Below are 26492 nucleotides of genomic sequence, written 5' to 3'. Positions count from 1 at the left end.
ATCATGAACCTCTTTTATCTTAGTCTTCAGCTGTTGTTTCTCATCCTCACTCCTCTCTTTCTCCTCCTTGAGCTTCTGAACTTCAGTCATTAGTTGATTCACCTGAGAGCAGAGAGAAGACAAAGAGAAGATGAGAGACCTGTTCTCTTATGAAGGTCAGTGAGTTCAAACTAAAACAAGATCTGAGTCTATGTAGAAATGATCAGAACACAAAAGGGTTAAAAATGTATAAAATAATCACAACAATAAATCAAATACTGTATAATTCCATGTTCAGTATGATATAGCCTCATAGTGTTATAGTAAAGAAAAAAAAAAAGAGTAGTGATGATATCCGAGTTTAATTTCTGTTACAGAGCAATTATAGATAAAACCACCCAAATTAGAAATGTGTTAACATTAAGTTAATAAGAACACCATGTATATTGTTAATATATCAAACCACAATCTGTTTTTTAATCTGTGATGATATATCTTGGTCTCAGAAACAAATCAGTGTTGCATAGAGAAGATAAAAGTATCTGGACAAATAACTTGATTTATGTAAGAAAAAAAAAAAAAAAAAAAACCTTTGTTATCATCTCCAGAAGCTTCTTGTTCAAGGTCTCAGCCTGTTCCTTCATCGTTTCCTCATCCTGGAGCTTTGTTTGCAACTGGGAGGTAGGAGAGAAGAAGATAAACAATTCATTATCAATAGTTGTAGACATATATTAGTTGATTCACCTGAGAGCAGAGAGAAGACAAAGAGAAGATGAGAGACCTGTTCTCTTATTAAGATCAATGACTTCAAACTAACACTAACACTTCGAACATGAAGCTCCTTCTAATTATAAACATCAGAACATCTTCTAATGTAGTATGATGTGTGGTTTACAATATGACTACTGAGCTGAGAAAAACAGGAGCAACAGGAACTGAAAAAAATCCAGTGTGTTTGTTGCAATTTTATGCAATAATTTAAATACTAGGTAAAACAGCGTTCAAGGTGAAATCAGCTGTCAGTATTGTAATAACACTAAGAATAGTGGTGACAAGTGAGTTTAACATTGTTGACCTTTTCTGTAATAAATATCAGTGTTTCCTCTAAATTAATTTCAACTGATGTTAAAATAAATTCATACTCAACTACAGAATCTTTGTATTAGTCTCTGATTTATTTTGATCCAATTTAATAAACCACTTTCATCAATGAAACCAAGGTTTTCAAAAGTTGAACGTCTATGATCTTGTTTCTCAGCTCAGTCGTCATCCTCGTCTGTTCCTCAGACTGAAGCTGTGTTTTCAACTGATTAGTTTGTTTCTAGACTTTTTTAAAGAAGATTTTAAAATGTTTAACCAAACCACAATTTTGGCCTGATCTTACCTTCTAGTATAAAACTCACTTAGTAGTAGTTTAGTTTGAAAAGACCTCTGAACAAAACCTAAACAGCTAAACAGCTATTTTGTTTCCCAGAGAAATAGGAAACATTTTCTAGGAGACAAAGATCCTCTCACTGGATAGAAAATAAGTTGGTTTTATTTCTGTTTAACATCAACTCCAGTCTATCTTATGATCAGTCTGACTTTCAAAAGATAAGAAAACAAAAAGAGAGAAAACTGGATTGAATGAAAAGATAAACCTCTGGGATATTTAGCAGCAGCAGCTTCAGGCTCTTTACTTCCTCACAGTCGCTGTGGTTCTTCTGGAGCACGTCTTTCAACTGGGAGGTTGGAGAAATGAAGAGAAGAATCATTGTTGAATAATGTGATTTGTTTTTACTTCACTTTCTCTGTTCAGGACCTTAAAATGGGACTTTTTTTTTTGTTGAGTTATAACTTTTATGGATGTAATATCTGTTTTCACATTTCCTAAAACACTAAGTTGAGTTTTAGAAATAAAGACAAACAAACTGTGACATGAAACTAAATTCAGTCTCAGTAAAACATGAACCTCTTGAATCCTGTTCTCCGGCTGATGCATCCGAGTGTTCGATCTTTCATTTCCAGATTTGAGCTTCTGAACTTCAGTAATTAGTTGATTCACCTGAGAGCAGAGAGAAGACAAAGAGAAGATGAGAGACCTGTTCTCTTATTAAGGTCAATGACTTCAAACTAACACTAACACTTTGAACATGAAGCTCCTTCAACATCTGATTTCTGCTGATTCTGAAAAAAAAGTCACTGATGTGGAGGAAAATGTGTTAATGACCAGAATCCACTGACTTGATAATAAGTCTGATAATAGATTATGTCATGTTCAAACTATTCTATTTCATGTCTGAATTATTATTTTATTTCTTTTGTTCTATGTTTTTCAAAATCTCAGTTACATTGGTAAAAACAATAATATGTAACAATCATAACAGTGCTTCTGTTGTCTACTAATCATGGGATCAGTGGTTCGAATCCTTGTTTCTCTTCCTAGGTTTCAAAGTGTCCTTGGACAAGAAACTGAACCCCAAGTTGACCCCTGTGAGTCCGGTCAGCTGAATGGCAGCTCTGTCACTGCTATGTGTGGGAATGGGTGAATGAGAAGCAGAGTAAAAGTATCACGAATTAAGGGGAAGGAACAAGAAGCCCCCAAGGCCGGATCCCAGACGGCCCACAAAGGAACCAGGAAGGCAAGCAGACCAAGACGGGTGGGAGGAGGAGGACCGGAGGAGCTGGTCTTCGTCTCAACAACAAAACACTTTTTTCTATAGATGATATAAAAAATAAATAAATAAAAAAAAAATAGTTTTACCTCTTTAATCTTCTTCTCAGCCTCCTCATTCTTCTTCTTCTCAGTCTGGAGCTGTGTTTCCAACTGGGAGCTCTGAGAGATGAAGAGAAACAATTCATTATCAATAGATGTAGACACAGCATTTATTCTAAGTGAATGATCATTTCTCATTGTTTGTAAGTTGTGTTTCTAATTCTCTTCATACAACATCAGTTTGAATCTGAATTGACTCTGAATGATTTGATCCAATAAACACATCAAGTGTCTCTGAACTGTTTGGTTCCTGCTCCCTCTGGCTCTATCATTCAGACACTATTAGACTGACTGGAATCACTAAATCTGGGAGAGAAACAGTTCCAACTATTATTGGATGTTAAATACCAAACTAGTTGCTCAGTGTTGGACAATGTAACACACTAACACAACCTCCAAGACCCGATCCCCGAAGGAATGTGCAGATGTGACATATGGAGGAAATAAAAGCGGGGGAAGGTGGACCAGGTCGGGGTGCTCTGAGAAATAGCACCCAGGACGTGGCCAAGCCGCGGGTCGAGTGTGTCCGCATGCCAGGGTAGGCAGGTCAGACTGTTTGTAGTAGTGACGAATCAGCTGCACGATCCAACCCGGCAGCCGAGACATCGACAAAGGCTGAAAACATCCGAACAGCTGATCCACTGGGTGCGAGTTGTACTGTGGGAGGGCGCGAAAGGGACGGAGCGCAGCACTAACACGAGCATCATTGTCCGGGACACCGAGGACCAGCAGCTCAGCCTGGTGCTGTGGATCCACATGAGAGGAAGAACAGATGAAGAGAGACAACACTGGTGGGACAGTGTGTCCCCCACCTGGGACAAGAGGTCCCTGCAGAGGGGAAGCACCTACGGGGCGCTGTCCAGGAGGAGCGGGATCAGGGAGGACCAGGGCATGAGGGGCCAGCGAGGGACCACCAGGAAAACCTGGGCCCCCTCGAGATGGATCCGGCTGGAGCAAAGTGCAGGAATGCATTCAGCTACAGCTTCTCTCACCTTCACCTGCGATACAACCAACAGGTGTGTAGACAGACTCCAAAACCTAAAGACTGTGGGACAATCAGCGGTTCACACACAACACAGATATCAAACGATCAGTGTCCAGAGTCGTTTTATAGACTCCTCTGAGGGACGTGTCTTAAAGAAAATCCACGCACCTGAACTCGGAGGTCATTTCCTGAACATGTAAATAGTTCAGGTGGAGAGAGTCTCAAGATGTTTAGATAAGAAACAGTATTTCATGGTTAAGAACATGTTGTCATGTTGTAGATCTTTAAAGGAGCAGGAGTTAGTTTGTTGTGTTTGTTGGAGCAACTTTAAAATGTGAAAAGTTTATTTAAATTATTATTATTACTGTTTTTGTTGTTATAATTATTATTCATTAATTTTTTCACTTGCCTCAAATATATTGTTTATAAACATTTGTTTCAATAACAAATCAAAATGTTCTGTACAGAAGATAATGATGGAAATGAAAGACAGATAATTGATTTGGATCAAAAGATGAACCTCTGTCTTAGTGTCCTCCAGACGATTGTCAGTTTCCTCCTTCTTTTCTTTCTCAGCCTGGAGCTGTGGATCCACATGAGATGAGGAAAGAGATGAAGAGAGACAACACATTTCATCAAAAACATGTACACACAACATTATTTCTCTTTTAGTTGTAAGTTCCTAAAAAACTCAGGTAAATAAGCAAAGTAAAACTCTAACAATCCAACCTTCTAGATCTGATTGATGACCACAGGTTTGCTCTGATGTAACTTCATGTTTTTACTAAAGATTTATTAGCACAGAGTGTATGTATAATTTAAAATCTTATCTTAAAAAGTTCGATTTGGGCTTAATTTCAGTTTCCTCTGATTAAATTTAATTAAACAAATATATTGGTTGATGATTTCCTCTCTTTACTAATCAGTACACATCTTTACAGACTGTAGGTTTCTAACATATAAATCCAGAAGGAAATGTGATATTACAGCTTTTCAGCTGGAAAACAACAGCAACACTCCAGAGATGCTCTGATTTTGGTTTTACTGGTTTTTTAAGGAGGCTTAAAAAAAGGATTTTACATCATATTAAGATGATGTATTAACAAACAATGGGTTAATATGCAAACAATGAATAGTTTTAAGCATTTCTGTAATAATAAAAAAAGATGTTAACTGTATTAATTTCAAAACTGTTTTAAATATTGTGTAAAATCTACTCCAAGGCTTTTATGTTAGTTTCTTTCTGTAGTTTTTTCGGCTTCTACACCTCAATGAAAAACATACTTGTTTTATTTTTCATACTTATTTTGGAAATTGTCATTTGAAAAGAAAATTTTTTATTTACAAGACATTTACCTTTGGCAGACACTTTTATCTAAAGCGACTTACAAGAACCCCTGGAGGCAAGGACCAACTGGAGGTAGGCCACAGCTGGAATTTGGACCCCAGTTTCCCACATGGAAGGCGGTGATCAGTCTAGTGAGGTCTAGTTAGTTGGTTTGTCCTGTTTCACTAGTTGTACTTTGTATTTCTCTGTTTAGCATCATGCTGAGTTGTTGTGTGTGTTCTACAAACTAGATCCATGTATGAGGATCAGACTTTAGTTTCTCTGTCTGCAGTGAGCTGTGAGCAGGTGAAGAGTCAGGACTTCACTGCTGTCACTGGGAGAGAAAACCTGGTCCTGAACCAGAGGATTCTGTTCCTCACTGTTTAGGATGAACTTTATCAGGAGGTGTTGAAGCTAGAACCATGTGACACTGACAGCTGATCCAGCTCCTTCAGTACATCCAGGTATTTGATCTGAGCCTCCATCAGCAGCAGCTTCTCCCACTGTTCCCACCACAGATCCAGATCCACATAAACATGAACCTGGATTCAGACACAAGCTCGACTCTCAGCATCGATTTTATTCAGGATCTTATGTAAGTAGATTTTTAATGTTTATAGCTTGTTATGCATCACGATTAATGTTCCTTAATTAATTCATACATCAAGTGTTAGAAAAGCAATACTTCTTCTTCTCTTTCGGCTTTTCCCATCAGGGGTCGCCACAGCGAATCATCCTTTTCCACCTCACTCTATCATGAACATCTTCTACCCTAACACTAGCCAACCTCATGTCCTCTGTTATAACATCCATATATCTCCTCCTTGGTCGTCCTCTTGTCCTCCTGCCTGGCCGCTCCATCTTCAACATCCTACCAATATACTCACTATCCCTCCTCTGAACATGTCCGAACCATCTCAGTCTGGCCTCTCTGACTTTGTCGCTAACACAGACAACGTGAGCCGTCCCTCTGATGTACTCGTTCCTTATTCTGTCTAACCTGGTCACTCCTAAGGAGAACCTCAACATCTTCATCTCTGCTACCTCCATCTCAGCCTCTTGTCTCTTTCTCACTCCTACCGTCTCTAACCCATAGAGCAGAGCTGGTCTCACCACTGTCTTGTACACCTTTCCTTTGAGTCTTGCTGACACTCTTCTGTCACACAACACTCTGACTTTCCTCCACCCGCTCCAACCTGCCTGCACTCTCCTCTTCACCTCTTTTCCACACTCTCCATCACACTGAACTGTTGACCCCAAGTACTTAAACTCCTGTACCTTCTTCACCTCAGCCCCCTGTAACCTAACATTTCTACCTTGATCCCTCTCGTTCAGACACATGTATTCTGTCTTACTACGACTGACCTTCATGCCTCTTCTTTCCAGAGCAAACCTCCATCTCTCTAGCTGTTCCTGTACCTGCTCTCTACTCTCACTGCAAATCACAATGTCATCCGCAAACATCATTGTCCAGGGAGATTCCTGTCTGACCTCATCTGTCAGCCTGTCCATCAGCATAGCAAACAAGAAGGGACTCAAAGCTGATCCTTGGTGTAGTCCCACCTCCACCTTGAACTCCTTTGTCTGACCTACAGCACATCTCACCACCGTCATACTTCTCTCATACACTACTCTGACGTACTTCTCTGCCACTCCCGACGACCTCATACAGTACCACAGCTCCTCCCTCGGCACCCTGTCATACGCCTTCTCTAAATCTACAAAGACACAATGCAGCTCCTTCTGACCATCTCTGTACTTTTCCATCAACATTCTCAAAGCAAAAATGGCATCAGTGGTGCTCTTACGGGGCATGAAACCATACTGCTGCTCACAAATCTCCACCTTCTTCCTAAGCCTGGCTTCCACTACTCTTTCCCACAGCTTCATTGTGTGGCTCATCAACTTTATTCCTCTATAGTTGCTGCAGTTCTGCGTGTCACCCTTGTTGTTAAAGATCGGAACCAGAACACTTCTCCTCCATTCCTCAGGCATCTTCTCACTCTCTAGAATCCTATTGAACAAACTGGTTAGAAACTCCACTGCTGCCTCTCTGTCATCAGGACCAACAGCCTTTCCACTCTTCATCCTTTTCAGAGCCTTCCTAACCTCATCCTTTCCAATCTCTTCTATTTCCTGCTCCACAACATCCACATCTTCCTCCCTTCTTTCCCTGTCATTTTCCTCATTCATCAGCTCCTCAAAATACTCCTTCCATCTTTTCTGCACACTCTCCTGGGTTGTTAGTACCTTTCCATCTCTGTCCTTAATCACCCTTACCTGTTGCACATCCTTCCCATCTCTATCTCTCTGTCTGGCTAGCCTGTACAAGTCCTTCTCTCGTTCCTTTGTGTCTAACCTGTCATACAGCTCATCGTAAGCTTTCTGTTTGGCCTTTGCCACCTCCCTCTTCACTCTACGCTGCGCTTCCTTGTACTCCTGTCTACTTTCCTCAGTCCTTTCTACATCCCACTTCCTTCTAGCTAACCTCTTCCTCTGGATGAATTCCTGTACTTCCTCATTCCACCACCAAGTGTCTTTACCTTCTTTCCTCTTTCCAGATGACACACCTAGCACCTTCCTACCTGTTTCCCTGATAACCTCTGCTGTGGTTTCCCAGTCATCTGGAAGCTCATCCTGACCACCAAGAACCTGTCTCAACTTCTGTCTGAATTCCTCACAAGTTTCTTCATTCTTTAACTTCCACCACTTGGTCTTCTTCTCTGTCTTTCCTCTCTTCTTCTTCCTGACCTCCAGAGTCATCTTGCACACCACCATGCGGTGCTGTCTGGCTACACTCTCTCCTACCACCACTTTGCAGTCACTAACTTTTCTCAAATGACCTCGTCTACATAGGATGTAGTCCACCTGTGTACTCCTACCTCCACTTCTGTATGTCACTCTATGTTCCTCTCGCTTCTGGAAGTAAGTGTTGACTACAGCCATTTCCATCCTCTTAGCAAAGTCCACCACCATCTGTCCTTCCAGATTCCCTTCCTTTACACCAAACCTGCCCATCACCTCCTCATCACCTCTGTTGCCCTCACCAACATGCCCATTGAAGTCTGCTCCAACAACAACTCTCTCTCCTCTGGGGATACTCTCTATGACCTCATCAAACTCACTCCAGAATCTCTCCTTCTCTTCTAACTCACAGCCAACCTGTGGCGCATACCCACTGACTACATTCATCATCACCCCTTCAATTTCTAGCTTTATGCTCATCATCCTGTCTGAGACTCTTTTCACCTCTAGAACATTGTTCACAAACTCCCCCTTCAGAATCACTCCTACCCCGTTTCTCTTCCTATCAACACCATGGTAGAACAGTTTGTATCCTCCTCCGATACTACGTGCCTTGCTGCCCTTCCACCTTGTCTCCTGCACATACAGAACATCTACCTTCCTTCTCTCCATCATGTCTGCCAGCTCTCTGCCTTTCCCTGTCATCGTGCCAACGTTAAGAGTCCCTATTCTTAAACCTATGCTCCTGCCTTTTCCCTTCTCTCTCTGACCACGAACCTTTCTGCCTCCACTCTTTCTTCGACCAACAGTATTAAAGTGTTGTGGATGATTCGCATGGTTATTTGGCAATTTTTATGCCGAATGCCCTTCCTGACGCAACCCTCTCTATTTATCCGGGCTTGGGACCGGCACAGAAGTCACTGGCTTGCAACCCCTGTGGCTAGATTGTTAGAAAAGCAATACTAGTTTTGTTTTATCCTTATACTTGATTGAAAACATTATAACACTGATGTGGCTGCATCTTTACTTGTCCTTGACTACACTTTGACATTTAAACTTCTGTGCATTTGTTTGATATATAATATTTTAATCTTCATGTTCTAATGAACTAAATATTATGTAACATTAAGCTGTTTCTGTCTGCTCTGTTTCCCTCAAGTTGAGAAGAGAAACAAGAAAAGAGAAATGTGAAACATGACATGTTTGTTTTATGGGAAAGATTAGAGAAAAACATATTGTAAAAAATTAAATAATTTAAAGAGCATATATTTTTGTTACAGATTACAGATTAGTCATTATTAATGAAGCTTTAACTTTAGCCTGACATGAGACTATTTTTCTCCTGTAACATAAATTGTTATAACGGGACCAACAGTTTGTCTGTTGTAAACTTTTTTTAAAGGATTAATAATCATTCATAAAAATATTCAAAACAAATAAAAACAAACACAAATTTGAAGTTGAAGCAGTGATTAGAGATAATTCTTATTTTTTGATAAAACAATTACCGTATTTTTCACGCTAAAGGGCCACTTAAAAGCCTTCAATCTTCTCATCAAACGACAGTGCACCTTATATATGAATTTATTCAAGTGTCTTAGTGCGACCTTAGTAAACTACAAAGTCGCAACACTTGCATCATTACGGCTACTGTAGTCAGGAGCATCGCAGAGTAACACTGACTGTGCTTCAACATAATATTACCTTAAAATGTCACCTGTCAAGACACACGCTGACGACATGGACTTTAAACTCCAGGCTATTAGTAAAATATGGGAATAGAGCAGCTGTGAGAGAATTTAACATTAATGAATCAATGGTACAGAAGTGGAGGAAACAAGAAGACGACCTCCTCCAAGTAAAAAAAGACAACTCAAAGTTGTTGTGTTGTATTTTGTTATAACGTTAACTAAAAGTTATGAGTTAATGTGAATGCTATGGTTTGATTTATGGTCTCAGATTGTGTTTTTTTTTTTTTGTTTTTACGCGTTATAACTGAATAAGTTTGGGAGTTATGGTGAACGCGTTTATGTAATAAAGTTTGACTGTTTTGTTTCGCTTATTGCGCCTTATACTCCGAGAAATACAGTAAACAAACCTCCTTCTCCAGCTTCTCTCTCCTCTGCTTCTCTTCGTGGAATCTCTGTCTGGAAACTGGCAGCAAGTTACCCTGAGACAGAGATTTGATTGTTATTAATATTTGTTTGATTTCTTATATTTTATTATACACTTGTGCATTATATTTGAATCTCTGCAGTTCTACTAGTTAGTTCAACTAGTTCAACTAAATATGTTGTTCAGTGCTGCTCAGTTCTGTGTGTGGAAGTTTGTCTTGTGGATTTTATTTTTCTATTTTCAGGAAACCTCCAAGTTTCTACATTTGATTTTACCATGATCACTTACCAAACAGGAAGAGGACTCAGCTGGAGCAGTTCCACTTGTTCCCGCTGATTCAATTGTCATGAGCTGTGCTCTCTCTCTTTTTTCCTCCACAAAAATCTGGTCTTCAGTTTTACTTTTAGAGATGTTTGATGCATGATCATTTTCACCACGTCTCTTGAACTCTTTGTAAATAAAGACAGTAAATTAAAGTCTAAAATACATCTAGTTAAACTTTAGGAATCACAGAAGACTAAAATGTAACAAATTGAAATAAAAAAACAAAAAACACAGACCACCTTAGTCCTAATCAAATACCTATTTAAATAAACACAATGCAAACGTCAGTGGAATTAATTTTTGACTTACTGATTATATTTTTTTTCCATAAACAGAGGACACACATAAGCACAATGCAAACAGCCAAAAAAACAGCCAAAACAACTATGGCAGCAGAGGAACCAGACTTGAAGTTAAAAAAATCATCTGAAATGAGAAGAATAACATTGTATAAAACATGGGCTTTGTGAGAGTAAAAGAGTAATCATATCCTTTTATTTCTTTTTTAAACCTGATATGTGTATCTGTGTGTCTCTGATCTGGTTGATTTTTCTCTGTTGGACTCTACAGATGATGTTGTTGCTGTATCTCTTCTCCACAGTCACTCTTCTGCTGACAGTATAGAGGTCATCAGGACCTCTGACTGTCTCTGTAGGTCCAACAGAGAGGATCTTTCCCTCAGGATCCAGCCACAACAGCTCAGGCTCTGGATACCAGCCTTTAGACTCACACTGTAGAACAACTCCACCCTTATCTCCTTCAATTCCTGCTAAACTGATGATAGGTGAGGCAGCAGCACCTGAAAATGACAAAAGGAAGTTGTTTTGTTTAGCACACATTTAGGACTCAGACATTATTCCTGCAAGATGGACTGTTCAGAAAAAAAAAAAAAAAAAAGATCAAACATAGATATATATATATGATTTTGTTGTTGGACGTACAGTATAATAAATAAACACACTGTACTAAAATATAAACGAATACTAATAATAACATGAATAAATGAGAAAATAAACTGAAGTTAGTCCACTTACCAACAACAAGCTCTACAAAAGATGCTTCATTTAGTTTTGGAACGAAGCACTGATACTTTCCCTCATCTGATAGTTTCACGTTGGAGAGTTTCAGTGAAATGTTTCCTTGTTTCAGTTCATCAGTGAACAAAGATGTTCTTCCTCTGTAGGATAGATGTTTAGTGTTTACAAGGTCCTGACCAGCACGTAACACAAGGACATATCTAGGGTCCAGGTCAGACCTCGTCCACTCCAACGTCATTGCAGCAACGTCCACAGCAGGTTCAAGATGACATGGTAAAATGATGTCATCACCAACTGTTGCTACTATTGGCTGAGATGAACCAATTAACTTAGACTGACCTGAAAGTAAAAGATCTGGGTTTTAATTTCTGCTGTAAGAACTTAGGGACGTATAACATGTAAGAAACAAATATAAGTTTAAAACTGCAGTGATAAAGAATTGTTTCACATGAAGTCACAGCTGTGGTTACAACCAGATTCATTTTTAACATAATACTGTTTTAGGTTACAGGTCAGCTTGTCTGTGTCCAGGATGTAAAACCTATTTTGAAGAAATACACATCTTCTAGATAATAATATTTTCAGCTCTTTAAAATTAACATAGCGTGTGTTGTCAACTTGCATCATTTGATCACTTTATCTAAAAATCATGATGAGATTTTAACTTAGCATGTAATAGAACAAGTTACCTGTGTTAAAGTTTATCAGGAAAAGATGAACAACCAGAACACTGGTGGTTCTGAGCTGTGGTCCAATGGACAATCTGTTCATCTGATGAGATATTTAACAGTTAGAATAACAAAGAGAAATCATTAGTCTATGTATAACATTTCTGTTTAAATATAAAATATGTTTATGAACTGGTGTTTAGGCAAAATAAATGAACATAAGTATATTTTAACTTGCCTTTCCTGTCTATTTTTACAGCACTACCCACTTTTTCTCTGTTGCTATAACAACCACCATCCTTTGCATTAATAGTGTGTCATAAACTGTGCAGAGCCATAAAGATTAAACAATATATAACCTGGGTCTGATCTGAAGCGCTAATAAAGTGCTACAACACTTGGCAACTGCCCAATCAAACAGATTTATCTAAGAAAATCATACTTTCACTTTCACTTTTTTTCACCTACACAGTGTCGTGGCAGTTAAAATGCTTTTGATCTTTAGTTTACTTGCAGTTCTGTTGTGCAAACAATGTATTTCAAATCAAAGTAAGTGCTACTTAATGGTTTTCAAAATGTATAGATACTAAATTAATCTAACCACCACCTAAAACCAGCCAATCCATCAAACAGTTATAAAGAGTCTATGTCTCACTTGAAATTTTACAAGCTTGTACTATAGCATAATCCAAATTACAAATTCTGCCAAAATGCTTATTAAATGTACTAAGTAATATCCTATAAATAATAAGCTACACAACATGTTTCACTACACTTAATGACCTTACTCAGTTACTGCTTCCTACCATCTACAGCAAAAAGCCAAACACAGAGCAATGTTCATTATTGTTTAAGGTGATAATAGAGAGAAATAATAGAACTAATAAAACAGGTCAAATGTAATAATTACGTTTAGAGGACGACGGATCTGTTGCATGATGTGTCGAGCGTTTCCAGAGTCATGGATTGTGGCCTAACTTGTCCTACAACTTGTGAAAACCTGCCGTCTCTACCTGTCTACACCTTTTGATCCCTGGTAACGCCCACTTGCTCTGCTCAGTGCCAACCTACAAAGCACCTCCTACTTCTGTCAATTCAGTCCTGAGTGAAGCAGTGTAAAGGACAGATGTTGATGAAAGCGCTAAACGCTTTTAATAAAATGAGATGTTGTTTAATCTGTCTTTTTTTTATCTGTTAACTATTTTCCACTGTAGCTTCGGATCACTGATGACCTGTGACAATAATCATTTATTTACTTGTGTTTACCATTTCTTTAGTACTACTTTAATTAAATGCACAATACTAGAAAATAAATCACAACTTATACAAAAAAAAAAAAAAAATCATTACAAAAATTAAAACCACTGACATAATTTTAGTGACTGCAGCCTGAGGAGATGTATCATGTAAATTTGTTACATTCTTCATCAGCTGTCGCACCTCCATCAAACACAACACAGACTTTTCAAAATCAGTTTCAAATATATTAGAACGCCTCCACCTGGAAGACAACAGAAGGGAGTCTTCCATCTTTTGATCAGAGACAATATTACAAACTCAATATTTGGACTTGACTTGCTGCTGGTTCCACTATACAGCCTAAAAGAAAGTCAAGAGGGAGCTGAGGCTGTCGGTCAATATTAAGGGAGATTGACCTGTTGATTGTTGTGGTGTTGTGAACAGTACTAGTAGGAGATAGTCTGACTGGTCTTTGGAAAAGGTGTGAAGAACATTGTGGACGATCCTGTCAGTTAATACAAAATCCTGCTTCCTGCCATCTTTGCAGGCTTTAACTGGGAGAAGAGAGGTCACCACAATCTTGTCAGATTTATCAGAAGACAGACCTCGCTGGCACCCTTAATGGAAATCAAGTTAAATCATCACAAACTGCAGTGTCCCCTGCATTAGATTCAAGCCCTTTAAGTACAAAAACCCTGTAGTGTTGGTCATACGCTGGCACATTGGCATATTCACAAAGAAAAAACAGACAACCTAAAAGTGCTGCAGTGTTCATTTTACATCATTTTCAATAATGATAAAACACAAAGGTGAGTTTCTTTATGCTTATTCTTATCTTAGTGTGTCACATACTTTTCGGTATATCTTACTGTGACTCAGTCATAAAAAACAACCGTACAAGTTCATTGCTTAAGTCTTAAGTCCACACATTCACAGACAGACTACTCATAATGTAGTGTTAAGAGTGTAGTATTAGACATTATCACATTTAAATAGAATCATTAGATTTTTAAGTTCAGTAAAATTTAGAATTATTACAGTGCAATTTGTGATTTGCTAAATATATTTCTAAGTCTGCTGCATTTGCTGCAGCACTGTAGTGAATGTGCATGCTGCAAGTGATAAATGGCACCAGTGTGCCTCCCCATGGACAAAAGGGGGATAGTGATCAGTGCCTAAGGAAAATGGTTCAGGGAAGACAAGTGGTGAACTGGTGACACAGTCATAAGCCCTCAAAGCTTAAAATCTCCGTATTTTGGTCAGGCCAGTTCAGGACAGTCCTAAAAATGTGACTGTAAACCAGTGATTCTCCACTGGTGGGGACCCATGGGTTGCTGGCTAATTCAGCATGGTTGAAAGCTAGTATGACACACATTACTTGAGATATGGATTACTTGAGATCTTACATTGAGAACAAAGGAGCACAAAAGCCCCAGTGTGCTTTGTGCAGTGAGGTGTCTTACTTCTTGAAAACACTTTATGCATCTTACCAGGTGGCACATCGTACTGCTAAGTTACACCATTGCAAAGGACCTTATTTCACCTGCAGCCATGGAAGTGGTAAGAGAGGTGTTAGATCAATCTGCAGCGGGTGAAATAAAAAATGTACCTCTGTCAAATGACATTATAAGTAAGAAGACGTGTCGATTACATCAAACAACAGACCACAGCTCAGATTACAAATGGGTGACTCTACAGACAAACAAAGCAGTCTTAGTCATTTATGTGAAACATGTGTGGGAGAGTTATCTACTACTAACACTGCAGATGACATTTGTAGCTCAGTGGACTTGTATTTGAGTTCAGTGGGCCTAAGCTGGGACATGTGCGCCTCCATGACTGGAATAAACTTGGGGTTGTCAGGAAAATACTTTAGAAAGCTCAGAATGCGACTTAGAATCATTGTCTTTTGCACCAGGAGCAGTGCTTCATGGAACATTAAAAGATGTCATCCAAGTGGTAAATTACACCAAACAGTTAAAAAACACCCAATGTGTTCAAAAACTGTGCCAAGATCTTGGTAGTGAGCATGTCAAGGTGTTCATCATGCCCAGGTGTGCTGGCTTTCAAAGGGAAGGGTACTTTCCCGTTTTTATGAACTTAAGCTGAAAGTGAAGCATTTCTGGCCCAGAACACTTCATCTCTTGTAGACCTGTTTAGCAGCTGAGTGTGGCTTGCACATTTTGCTGATGTATCTGAACAGTTAAACTCATTAAATGTGTTTATGCAGGGGAGGTGGCACTACATTATTGAACTACATGACAAAATAAAAGATCTCTATGTGGGCAAGTCATGTTTCTAAATACCAACTTGGCATGTTCCCCAACGGCTGTCATGAGGGGCAGCAACTGGACACGACAGGAAAAAATGAAATGATGAAAACAATCATGGCACATCTGGATTAACCTCTGGAGTGGTTTAACGACTACATTAAATAAAAACAGCAGAATGACGACTGTATTCGTGACCCCTTGGCTTCAAACGGAAAGGGTCATGTTGTAATCCCCTAATATTGTAAGCCTCTCCTATTTCTGTGCAGCACTATGATGAGTGAGTGTCCTTCACTTTCCACTCAAGCTAAAAATCTTTGTACTATTAAGTAAAATCTATCTCTGTGAATGTGGCTTCTCAGCTTTGGTACAGCTGAAGACAAAGACAGAGTTGACATTGAGCATGACCTCAGAGTTGTTTTGTCTACTATTACTACAGACTTTGAGACTCTTGTCAGGAGCCAACAAACACCCCCAGATCTCCCATTAATTCCTTCACACAAGTCTCTGATGTCAGTGTTGCACTTTATTCAGTTGGTGAATGATACATGCACCTACCACGAGGCCTTCAACAATAACTGCTCCAGTAGAGCCGAAGATCATATATCAGCAACTTCCTGGTGTGACTGAGTGTAACTATATTTTGTGTTGCTGTTGTTGTTTATGTTTTTTAAACAATATTTTTCCATTCCCCCTTATTTAATAGAGTTAACAGAAGACTGTAGACACACAAAGGGAGAAGTGGTGTACAACATGCAGCATTAGTCTCCAGTTGTACTCAAATGTAGAATGCTGCAGCTGTGCGGCATGCACATTAACCACTGGCCAGTTGGGGGTGTGTAGATTTTTGAATGTGCTAGTGGATTCCCACACTAAAAAGAAGTTTAAAACCACAATCTGATTATCACACACGTCACACTGTTAAATACTGATAGTAGAAGGCGTGTTATCATCCAGTAGCCAAACTGGAACAAGAAAGACAACATGCTCAAAGTGTAAACACTAAGCTAACTAATCAGGAAGTGTGGTGGCCCCCTCTTGAGTAAGTGGCTGTAAGTTAAAGACTGATACTGTGAGACACTGTGATAATGGTTAGTGACTGTGGGTTCAGTTGTTGCATCAATATAGAAATAAACTGCACAGGAAGAGGAAGTTCTGACCTTCACACTTGTAGATGTATTTCAGTCTGATTCTCACAGTCAGCAACAAGACAGCATGGAGGTCACAGCTCTCTGCTTCAGACTAGGTGAGTCTTTAAATTTACTTTAAGTCCACATTGTATATATTCCACACAGGAACAATGTCTAATATGCAATAATGTTAATTTATTTATTTATCCAGTGATGCTTGAACTCATTTTTCTGAGGGAACAAGTTCACAACAGCTACAATCAGAATAGAAGTAAGTGACAAACAATAAGACAATCTTCAACACTTTTTATTTTCTACGTCGAAATAATCTAATCTAATCAGTTTACATTTGTCTGTTATCTTGATTATATAATTTAGGTTTGTATATTTTTGTCTATGATATAGTATGGTTCCATTGAAAATGTATTAATGCCTGTCTTGCTAGTCAATACCATAATGTGTCTTGCAAAAAAGTAGCAAGATTTTTTGGTTTTATTATAACCCTTTATGTTTATCTGTCAAACATCAAACATTTCCAGTTCAGAATTTTCTATTCACTTTTCTTTCTTGTTTTCATAAACAGCTTTTCTTCGCATCACTCCAAACAGACTGCAGCACTTTGATGCAACCTCAGTTTCTTTTGACTGTGTTGGGTTTGTTGGTCTCACTCACTTGAAAATAATCAGAAACACTGAGGAATTGAATCCATCATGTGACAGTAAGAGAACAACATCATCCTGCACCATGGATAGAGTCTATCTAGAAGACAGTGGAGAATACTGGTGTGAGAGTGAAGGAGAGAGAAGCAACAGAGTTAACATCACTATCACTGGTATGTTTGTTGAATTTTTAATACTCACAACAATTTACTTACAATTAAGTCAATTCAGAAGGTGTTCAAGCACAACATATTCTAAACCTTTAAATATGCAAAATGTGTTTAAAAATGACCCACATTGATTTTCAATAAAAGTTTACCCATTTTATTGTGATAGCAAATATTCATTTATATACATAGCAAAAATACATCATTGCCTAGGACTAAAATTTGAATTACTTTTTTAGTTTAACTTTATATGAATATTTCTGTTTTGTAATAGAGAGAAAAAAATATTTTCTCACATCATCTGACTTAACTTTGCAGACATATGTAGGTCAGAATGGCCAACATGTATGAAAGTCAGCTGTTGCAGTATTCTTTCAAGTATTCTTTTGGCAACAATAAAGACCATATAAAAAAATCACACTTGAAATGTATTAATTTGTGGTTTTAATTTTCACCTTTATAACAGCAATTTATCAAATGACATGACTGAGCTGATTTTTTTTTAACTGAGTACTTGGTTTTACCATATTAGGTGTAACCCGTCAAAATTGTCCAATTTTTATTGTGAAGCATCTGAAATGTGTTTATTTTTTTCAGCTGGTCCTGTGATCCTGGATATTCCAGCTCTTCCTGTGATGCAAGGTACAAATGTGATTCTACGCTGCAGGAGCAAGAACCAGTCCACCAACTTGGGGATTTTCTACAAAAATGATGTCCCCATGCACAGCACTCCTGAAGAGGAGATGAAAATTGAAAATGTTTCCAAGTCTGATGAAGGTTTCTACAAGTGTCACGTCTCCAGTATTGGAACTTCACCAGCAAGCTGGTTGTCTGTGGGAGGTGAGACATGATCAAACCGGAGTCACAAATCGAACACAATCAAAATAAGAAAAAAAAGTAATATAATATTATATTATATAATATAAAAGTATAATATTTTACATGTCATAGAATTTGAATGTAAAATCTAATGATACTTACATATTGCTTCTGTTTTATATTCACAGCTGTTAAAACGTTGCTTAACATTTAAAGTATTTCGAAATGTGTTCCATATTCAGTGTCATTTGTAATTTTACAATTTTATCATTTTTCACCCACCTAATGAAGATCAACTCTTCTATGACTCTAACTCTAAATCCCTTAACGTCCGCATCCTGCTGAGACTTGCCGTCACCATGCTAAGTGTTTTCCTGTCGCTGCTGGTCATGGGATGTCTTTATTTTAAGAAACACAAAGGTACAGAAGAGCATTCATTCCTCTCTAATATCTACCTTTTAAACAAACATTTGCTGTAAATGAAAAATCAAATGTTAACATCACTAAAGTCATACAAGGTGAATAAACACCTGAACTGCCCTGAATTACTCCCCCCAGCCACTGACTATACTGTAGATAATTATGGCTTGAGATAAAACTGTAATTTAAAACAATTTTCCTCTGAGAATAATATATGAATTTGCATTCAACAGATCTCTCTTTCTGTGCCAAAGAGAATTAATTGGCTGTAGAACCTTCCCAACCATTTATGCATTTACACAGTAAATTTAATGGATTTCCTAAAACGTTTTCTTTCTCGTTTCAGTCAATGGAGAAGATGTTGCAGATGATCCAGATGTGTGACATTTGTACTTGTTGTCATTGAGCAGAAAAAGCAAATAGGTTTGTTTGACCTGTATTTACATTTTTAAGATAATAAAAGTACTACAACAGCTCTAATACATTAATATAGTTTTTATCATTGACACACTTTAAAAGCAGCAGGTTATGGTCGCTGAACCGCTGGATGTCCAGGTGGTGCTCCGAAAACAACGTGGGCTTCATAGATAATTGGAGTACCTTTGAGGGCAAAGCTGGCCTATTAGGGCGGGAAGGTGCCCATCCCACTCGGGAAGGTGTTAATCCCATTTCTTGTAGCATAGCTCATTGTCTAAGATCAGCCCAGGCCAGGTAGCAGACAAACAGGCTAATCCAGTGTCTGCTAGCTGCACAGAGCCGTCACTCCGGGTTCAGCATATTGAGACTGTGTCTGTTCCTCGAACTAAACAAAAAGTCAGAAAAACCCAGAAAGTCTGTTTTAATAATTTAATTAACATAGAGACCTCAAATTCAGAGACCACTGATTGTGCAGCCAGCACCTCTGATCTGAACTTAGTAAATAATAGAACCCCTGGTGGAAATAATCAATTCTTCACTCAGCAGTGGGTATGTCCCAAAGTCTTTTAAATTAGCAGTTATTAAACCACTATTTGAGAAACCTGATCTCGACCCCTGTCAGCTGTCCAATTACAGGCCGAGATAAAAACCTCCCCTTTATCTCTAAGATTCTCGAAAAGATAGTAGCTGGGCAGCTATCCTCATATCTTCATTGGAATAACGTACACAAACTCTATCAGTCAGGATTTAGGCCTCATCACAGCACAGAGACGGCACTTGTTAAAGTAGTAAATTACCTCCTATTGTCCTCTGATCAGCGTTGCGTCACTATGCTTGTGCTACTCGACCTCAGTGCAGCTTTTGACACCATTGACCATAGTATTCTCCTTCACAGAGTAGAAAATGTTGTTGGAATTAAGGGAACGGCCCTCTCCTGGCTTAGGTCCTATTTGACTGATCGTTATCAGTATGCAGATCTAAATGGCGATTACTCCACATGCTCTCCAGTGGAGTTTGGTGTTCCACAGGGTTCAGTTTTAGGCCCACTGCTTTTTTCTCTCTACATGCTTCCTCTGAGCAACATTATCCGTAAACATGGTATTAACTTTCATTGTTATGCTGACGACACACAGTTATATGTTTCATCAAAACCAGATGAGATCAAACTGCTTAATAAAGTTGAGCAATGTGTAAAGGATATACGAGACTGGATGCTAATTAACTTCCTTCTGCTAAATCCTGATAAGACAGAAGTACTAGTTATAGGATCATCTGCAGCTAGAAGCAAGATGTTAGACCACACCGTAACTCTAGATGGCCTTTCTGTTACATCTAGTGCAACAGTAAAAGACCTTGGTGTGATTCTAGATTCCAGTCTTTCATTTGAAGCTCATGTAGATAATATCACCAGGACAGCTTTCTTTCACCTCAGAAATATTTTCAAGATACAGAATATTTTGTCAATAAATGATGCAGAAAAATCAGTCCATGCTTTCATCACCTCTAGGTTGGACTACTGTAATGCCTTACTGTCTGGCTGTTCAACCAGGTGCATAAACAAGCTTCAGTTAGTTCAGAATGCAGCAGCGAGAGTCCTCACTCGAGCCAGAAGATACGAGCACATCTCGCCTATCTTATCTACACTTCATTGGCTCCCTGTGAAAATTTTAATCGATTTTGATGATGAAAACTACAGCGGGGGGCGGGACTTTTTTATTACAAAGCCCAAAAGTTATGGAATAGCCTTCCAAATAGCATTCGGGACTCAGACACAGTCTCAGTGTTTAGTCTAGGCTGAAAACATATTTATTTATTTAGTCAAGCATGTTTGTAAATAGATCTGGGAAGGACTCATGGACGTAGAGCATTATGGTGAACTGGTATGTTTAGATGCTGTCTTCCCAACTCTCACTGATCACTCGGGTTTGTTGATGGTGAAGTGTTCGGTTGCTCTACATCCCAGGGAGCCCTCATGTCTGTGTTTCCTTCTGACTCACCCTTTTAGTTAGGCTGTCATAATTAGTCCTGCCGAAATCCCTGCTGCACTATTCTAAATATACATTCACCTCAAACTTCTTCTTCTTCTAATCTGACTGTGATGACAACTAACTGTTATCTCTCCCCATATGGCCCCTATGTGTTGCGTGTGGTCACTGGAGCAGGTTACACACCACCACGAAGTCGGTCCTGGCCTCCGCGAATGTCGGAAGCTGTTTCTCTGAGATCTCAACTCAACGCTCGATAGTCCAGGACTGGAACAAGTCTGCCTGCAATAACTAACTGGACTCCACATTAACTTAAAGACATTAACTGTTATATTGGACTGCCTGCTGCCTCCACAGCATGTAATCACCCATATGAGGATGGGTTCCCTGTTGAGTCTGGTTCCTCTCAAGGTTTCTTCCTGTTGCCTTCTCAGGGAGTTTTTCCTTGCCACCATCGCCCTCAGCTTGCTCATCAGGGACAATCAGATTATTATGACTCATACACATACACTGTTCATGAAAACTTCAATTTCTTTGCTTGTGTAAAGCTGCTTTGTGACAATGTCAATTGTAAAAAGCGCTACACAGATACAATTGAATTGAATTGAATATCCAGGCCCTGCTTCCATGAACGGGCCATAATGACCTAATTTATGCTGTTAAGTACAGTTTTTTATTTAGATTACATAATGACACCAAAACAAGTTTCTTATCCCCTGTTGAAGGCGTAAACATTGATGAAGAGAAACTAAATAAAGTGACTATTGAGTTTGGAACATTTCACACAGATATAATTCTTTGTATTTGTCTTACAGGACTAACAGCTCTAAGACACCAGAAGACAAAAGGGGAGAGGGTTTTGTTGTACTAAACTACACAAGAAATTACAAACAATATTTAGTGCATTTTTTCTGTGTATGTTTAATGATGATCAGGACATTTCAGTGTAAAGTCGACTGAACTCGCAGCTATTTTTTTGAACTCAACAATTGAACCACCGAACCGCTGCTCACACGTCTGTTTCTTAGAACAGAAGCACAGCAGCTCTTCAGTGCACTCACCGAGGTTAACCACAAATATTTTTTCACCTTAAAAAATTAAAAAAATTATTTTGTTGATAGTTGATGACAACATTTTCACATGTTGTTAAAAAGGGAGCCATCTCATTCTCATAATTTGTGTCAGCTACAGTCAAAGCTACAGACTGCGCAACATCCAAACACACACATTGTAAAACAGGACACTGACTAACTATCAGGGTGAAAGTACATTTTACATGAGAAAATGACAGATAAGTTTTATCTAGCATCATATATGATTGTTTTAGTACTTATAAATAAATATATATTTCTATTTCAGCTGCAGTCCGTCTTCATGTCACTCCAAACAGACAGCAGCACTTTGAATATGACCCTGTCGCCATTCACGTTGGGCTGGAGTGGACTAGAGGGCCAAGTGTCAGTGGGGTGAAGGTGAGCTCCCTCTAGCGGCAGCATGTCCACAAAACATCCAGACATCATAAACCTTGGAGGCAATTAATGTGATTTTCAGAATTTAGAATTCATAATTTGTTAGAATTTGCTCCTCTTACTATTAAATGATCAGGCAGCAAGGAAAGCAAGTAATTGGCTGGAGAGTCACTGTGATGAGTCAACTCAACATAAAGGAATTAGAAATACTGATGAATTTGCTCCATCATGTAATTTTAAGAGGTCAACCTGCTCTGTTGATAAATCCTATCTAGGAGATAGTGGAGAATACTGGTGTGAGACTAAAGAAGGAGAAAGAAGCAACACTGTCAACATCACTGTCACTGGTATGTTTACACTGGTAAAAGAACAGAACTTAGAGTATATTTCTCATCTAGTATGTCCACAAAGAATATTCTTTGGAATAATGAAAAAAGTGTTGGTTTGTGTTTTTTGTCATCTTGGTGACCTTAAGAAAGTGTAGAAATTAGTATATAAACTAATAGCTTAATCAATTAACACAATCAGAACACAATCTGCCTAGATTATGTTCACAGGTATTATTTGTGCCTATACTACCACCCAATAGTACAGACGTATGCACTCGAAGCATATGATAAAGTAGTTTACCTGTCATTTTATCCTCACTTAACCAAGTGACGATGTACATGAAGAGCTTTTAGTTTTTCCACCTGCCAGATGATAAAAAACAAAGATAAAAGATGAGACCTGTTCTCTTATTAGGTAAGTGATTGAAGATAAATTGGTACTGTATGGTTTGTGCATAATATTCAACATAACAAACAGATTAATGTAAAAGAAAACCTTCAACTATTAAGCTTGATCTCTTGTTGCTGTTGTATCTTTGTAAGTAATATAAATAGCCAAAAACAAATTAGTCTGTCTCAACATTTTCTCTTCTTTTATAATCAGCTGGTTTCTATAAGAAATGACACATGATGAGGTTTTCAAATGTATTATTTCAAGATTCAAGATTCAAGATTCAATCTTTTATAAATGGCCATTAGTCCAGTTTGTCAATTGTGTTCAATATGATGACATCAAATGTATCAATTTGTTTATACTATGGTCACTAATGTAAGAAAACTGTCAGTAGATCAGACTCAGTACTCACTGTCAGTCAACAGCTGTTGAGGTGGAGAGGTGACATCAGAATCTGAATTTGTGTTGTGAAATTGTTAAAATTAGTTAAGTCTCTCTACAGTTGAGATGTGTTTTTGATTCAGTGATGCAGTTATAAAATATTAATGCTAATATTTGACATTTTAAACTTATAATACACATGTACTGGGTGAAGAAAAAGACATAAATTGAAAATATTCGCCTATTTCTTCTAGTTCTCTAGTTTCAGCTGCTGTTGTTCATTTTTTACTTTTTCTGCATCTTCTCTTGACGCTTCTTCAAATCAGTCTCCACCTGAGAGAAGATAAGAGACCAGTTCTTTAAAGTGAGTCATGATACAGTAAGAGTTATATAAATACATAAATATACATTTATATGTATAAATACAAATAAACTTTAATTTATAATCTTTCAATTACTTTAAACCTGTAATAAAATAACTGTTAGACCCTCAGTTACCAGTGGCAGAAAATATCATTTTTAGTGAATTCCAACACTACAGTATTAGATCTTTCAATAAAATCAGTGAATGAGACACATTTTAAAAGAATTGTTTATTATTACAGTGCAGGTTGTGTCTATACATTTCCAATGCTTTTAAACAGTGAATTGGTGACACAGTTATGGGCCCTCAAGGCACAATGATGTGCACAGAAAATTAAGGACTCACACAGCAGAGCTGCTGTCTAACACTAGTTGCTGCAACGTGTAATACTGTCAATGGCCCACAGGTGTCAGAATACACAGTGCTCTGATGGCGCCTCTATGGGAGACAGTGAAGAATACTGATGTGAGAGTGAAGGAGAGAGATGAGACACAGTGCAATGTAGTTTGTTGTCTCCTCGTGTCATGGGAAATCATTGAGCTTTTCCAATGTCCAATATTGAGCAGTGAGTTTGTGTGCAACATCTAACGTGATGGCACTGTGCTGGCGGAAGCGACTTACGCCTCTCCCCTCGGTGGAGAAGAGTAGTTTTTGTTTTTTTTTTCGGATGCACCATGGACATGCCTGTGTGACGTGTGGGATCACTGGCCAATAGGGGATGGCCAGAATCTGGGTCGCTGGGTGCCCTCTGTTGCTGGCTCACTCTCAGCTGTTGCAGACTAATGAGGACTCCTCTTTGTTTTCTGCAGAGAAGAAGTGAGTTGTGTTGTTTCTGATGTTCAGTCCATAATTTGTTATCAGATTTCTAGAATTATGGTACAGTTACTATTTTACAGTTCACCATTAGTCTTATGGACAGAAACGTTCTTCATTGTCATTTGTTGATCAGAACAAATTGTTATAAATTACTGTGTGAGGTGTTAGTTCAGTTACAGTAGGTTGATGTTGATGATCACTTCTGCCATCATGAGTCCAGCAGACAGAGAGACGTTTTTCCAACGGTAACATAGAAGAGATGAAGACTTATTAATCAGATGTTTGTCTGCACACAACATGCATTCTGGTTGAATTCTCATTTCTTATTTGTTCTAAGCTATGAACAAATGTTATACAACAAACATGCTTAAACGTTTCTGAACCAGTTTTCTCGCTCATTCATCCTCTGGTTCCATCAGTCAGTTCAATATTATCAGGAAAGGTTCAATCAAAAAGAAACTATGTCCACACTAAATACAGAATTTAGCTGCTCAGAAATGAAACAGTAAATTATAAAAGAAAAAGTGTCATCTCTCTCAACAACAAATCACTGTTTTACATAGATTACCCAAAAAAAATGAAAAAGATAATTGATTTGTATAATTAAAAAAGAACCTTTGTCATCTTCTTCTCCAGCTCTGTGTGTGGCTTCAGCTTCCATCCTCCTCTGTTGCGTCAGTCTGGAGAGATGAAGAGAAACAATTCATGTCAAATAGATGTAGACACAGCATTTATTCTGTCTGAATTCTTATGGTAATATGGTTAGTTCTTCAATATCTCATTTACTTCTGTAAATCAATAAAAATCCAACCTTGTAACAGAATATTTTGTGGTCTGCTTCCTATGTTTAAATAGGAACAGGTTGAGAACATTAAATAGGAACAGTTTAAAGAATTCAATAATCTCATTAACAAATCAAAGTTTACCTAAAAGATAACAGACAGAAATGACTGAAAAGATAATAGATTTGTGTAAAAAGATGAACCTCTTTAATTTTCTTCTCAGTCTGCAGCTGCCTGCTCAACTGGGCAGTCGGGGAGATGAAGAGAAACAAATTAATTATCAATAGATGTAGACACAGCATTTATTCTAAGTGAATGATCATTCCTCTACATATAACATACGTTTGCATTTATTATATCAGTCTCCCGTTAGTTTAAAGCAGTAGGCCTCCAAAAGTCCTTAAGAACAGCTCTTGTGAGTTCTCCTCTCTTTTCCTGGAGCCTGGCATAAAATATTTTCTGTACTCCATGTTTACAGCCCCAATTCCAAAGAAGTTGCGACACTGTGTGAAATCTACATAAAAACAGATTGCAATGATTTGTGACCCAAATCACGACCCATGTCTTTGTTGAAGTCTGTGTTGGTTTTGGTTCTAATTTTATTCCCCATTCTGTCCTCTGATGCATTCACTGACACACATGCTCATGTCTCAGACATGCTCCAGCCTTACAAACATCTACACTGTACAAAATTATTTGTTGTTCTGACATGATACCAAGTTGCTATTTAAGCCAAATGTACCCAGACCAATCCATATTGTTAACACAACATAAGTGTTGGTTAGGCACTAAATTCAACACCAGCCATTGTCCTAATTTATATTGTATTCATTAGTGTGACAATAAAACCATAAGTTATTCTATGTATGAAAAAAAATGTATGTCTATTAATATACAGTATGTTCCTTCATCAAAT

At 38.2% G+C, this 26492-nt stretch overlaps 2 protein-coding genes across 4 annotated transcripts in view; one reads left to right on the top strand and one right to left on the bottom strand.

Moving 5' to 3' along the window:
* LOC113168482 (trichohyalin-like) overlaps positions 1-26492 on the bottom strand; it is a 928554-nt gene that overhangs the window by 173816 nt on the left and 728246 nt on the right. The gene's annotated exons all lie outside the window — the stretch shown is intronic.
* Positions 16657-26492, top strand: part of LOC113168501 (high affinity immunoglobulin epsilon receptor subunit alpha-like) — a 109771-nt gene continuing 99935 nt past the window's right edge. The window contains exons 1-7 of one of the 3 annotated variants that reach the window (XM_026369551.2): positions 16657-16690; positions 16786-16845; positions 17158-17406; positions 17998-18240; positions 18511-18639; positions 18986-19062; positions 21219-21308. In XM_026369551.2, the coding sequence (XP_026225336.1) occupies positions 16660-16690; positions 16786-16845; positions 17158-17406; positions 17998-18240; positions 18511-18639; positions 18986-19023 (750 nt within the window). In that variant the 5' untranslated portion in view covers positions 16657-16659 and the 3' untranslated portion in view covers positions 19024-19062; positions 21219-21308. Of the gene's footprint in view, positions 16691-16785; positions 16846-17157; positions 17407-17997; positions 18241-18510; positions 18640-18985; positions 19467-21218; positions 21309-26492 lie in introns of those variants that run through there. The other 2 variants (XM_026369550.2, XM_026369549.2) reach the window with 2 other exon arrangements.

This window comes from Anabas testudineus, chromosome 18 (genome assembly GCF_900324465.2).
Source record: "Anabas testudineus chromosome 18, fAnaTes1.2, whole genome shotgun sequence".
NCBI lineage: Eukaryota > Metazoa > Chordata > Actinopteri > Anabantiformes > Anabantidae > Anabas > Anabas testudineus.
This window is presented reverse-complemented; position numbering and strand designations above follow the sequence as displayed.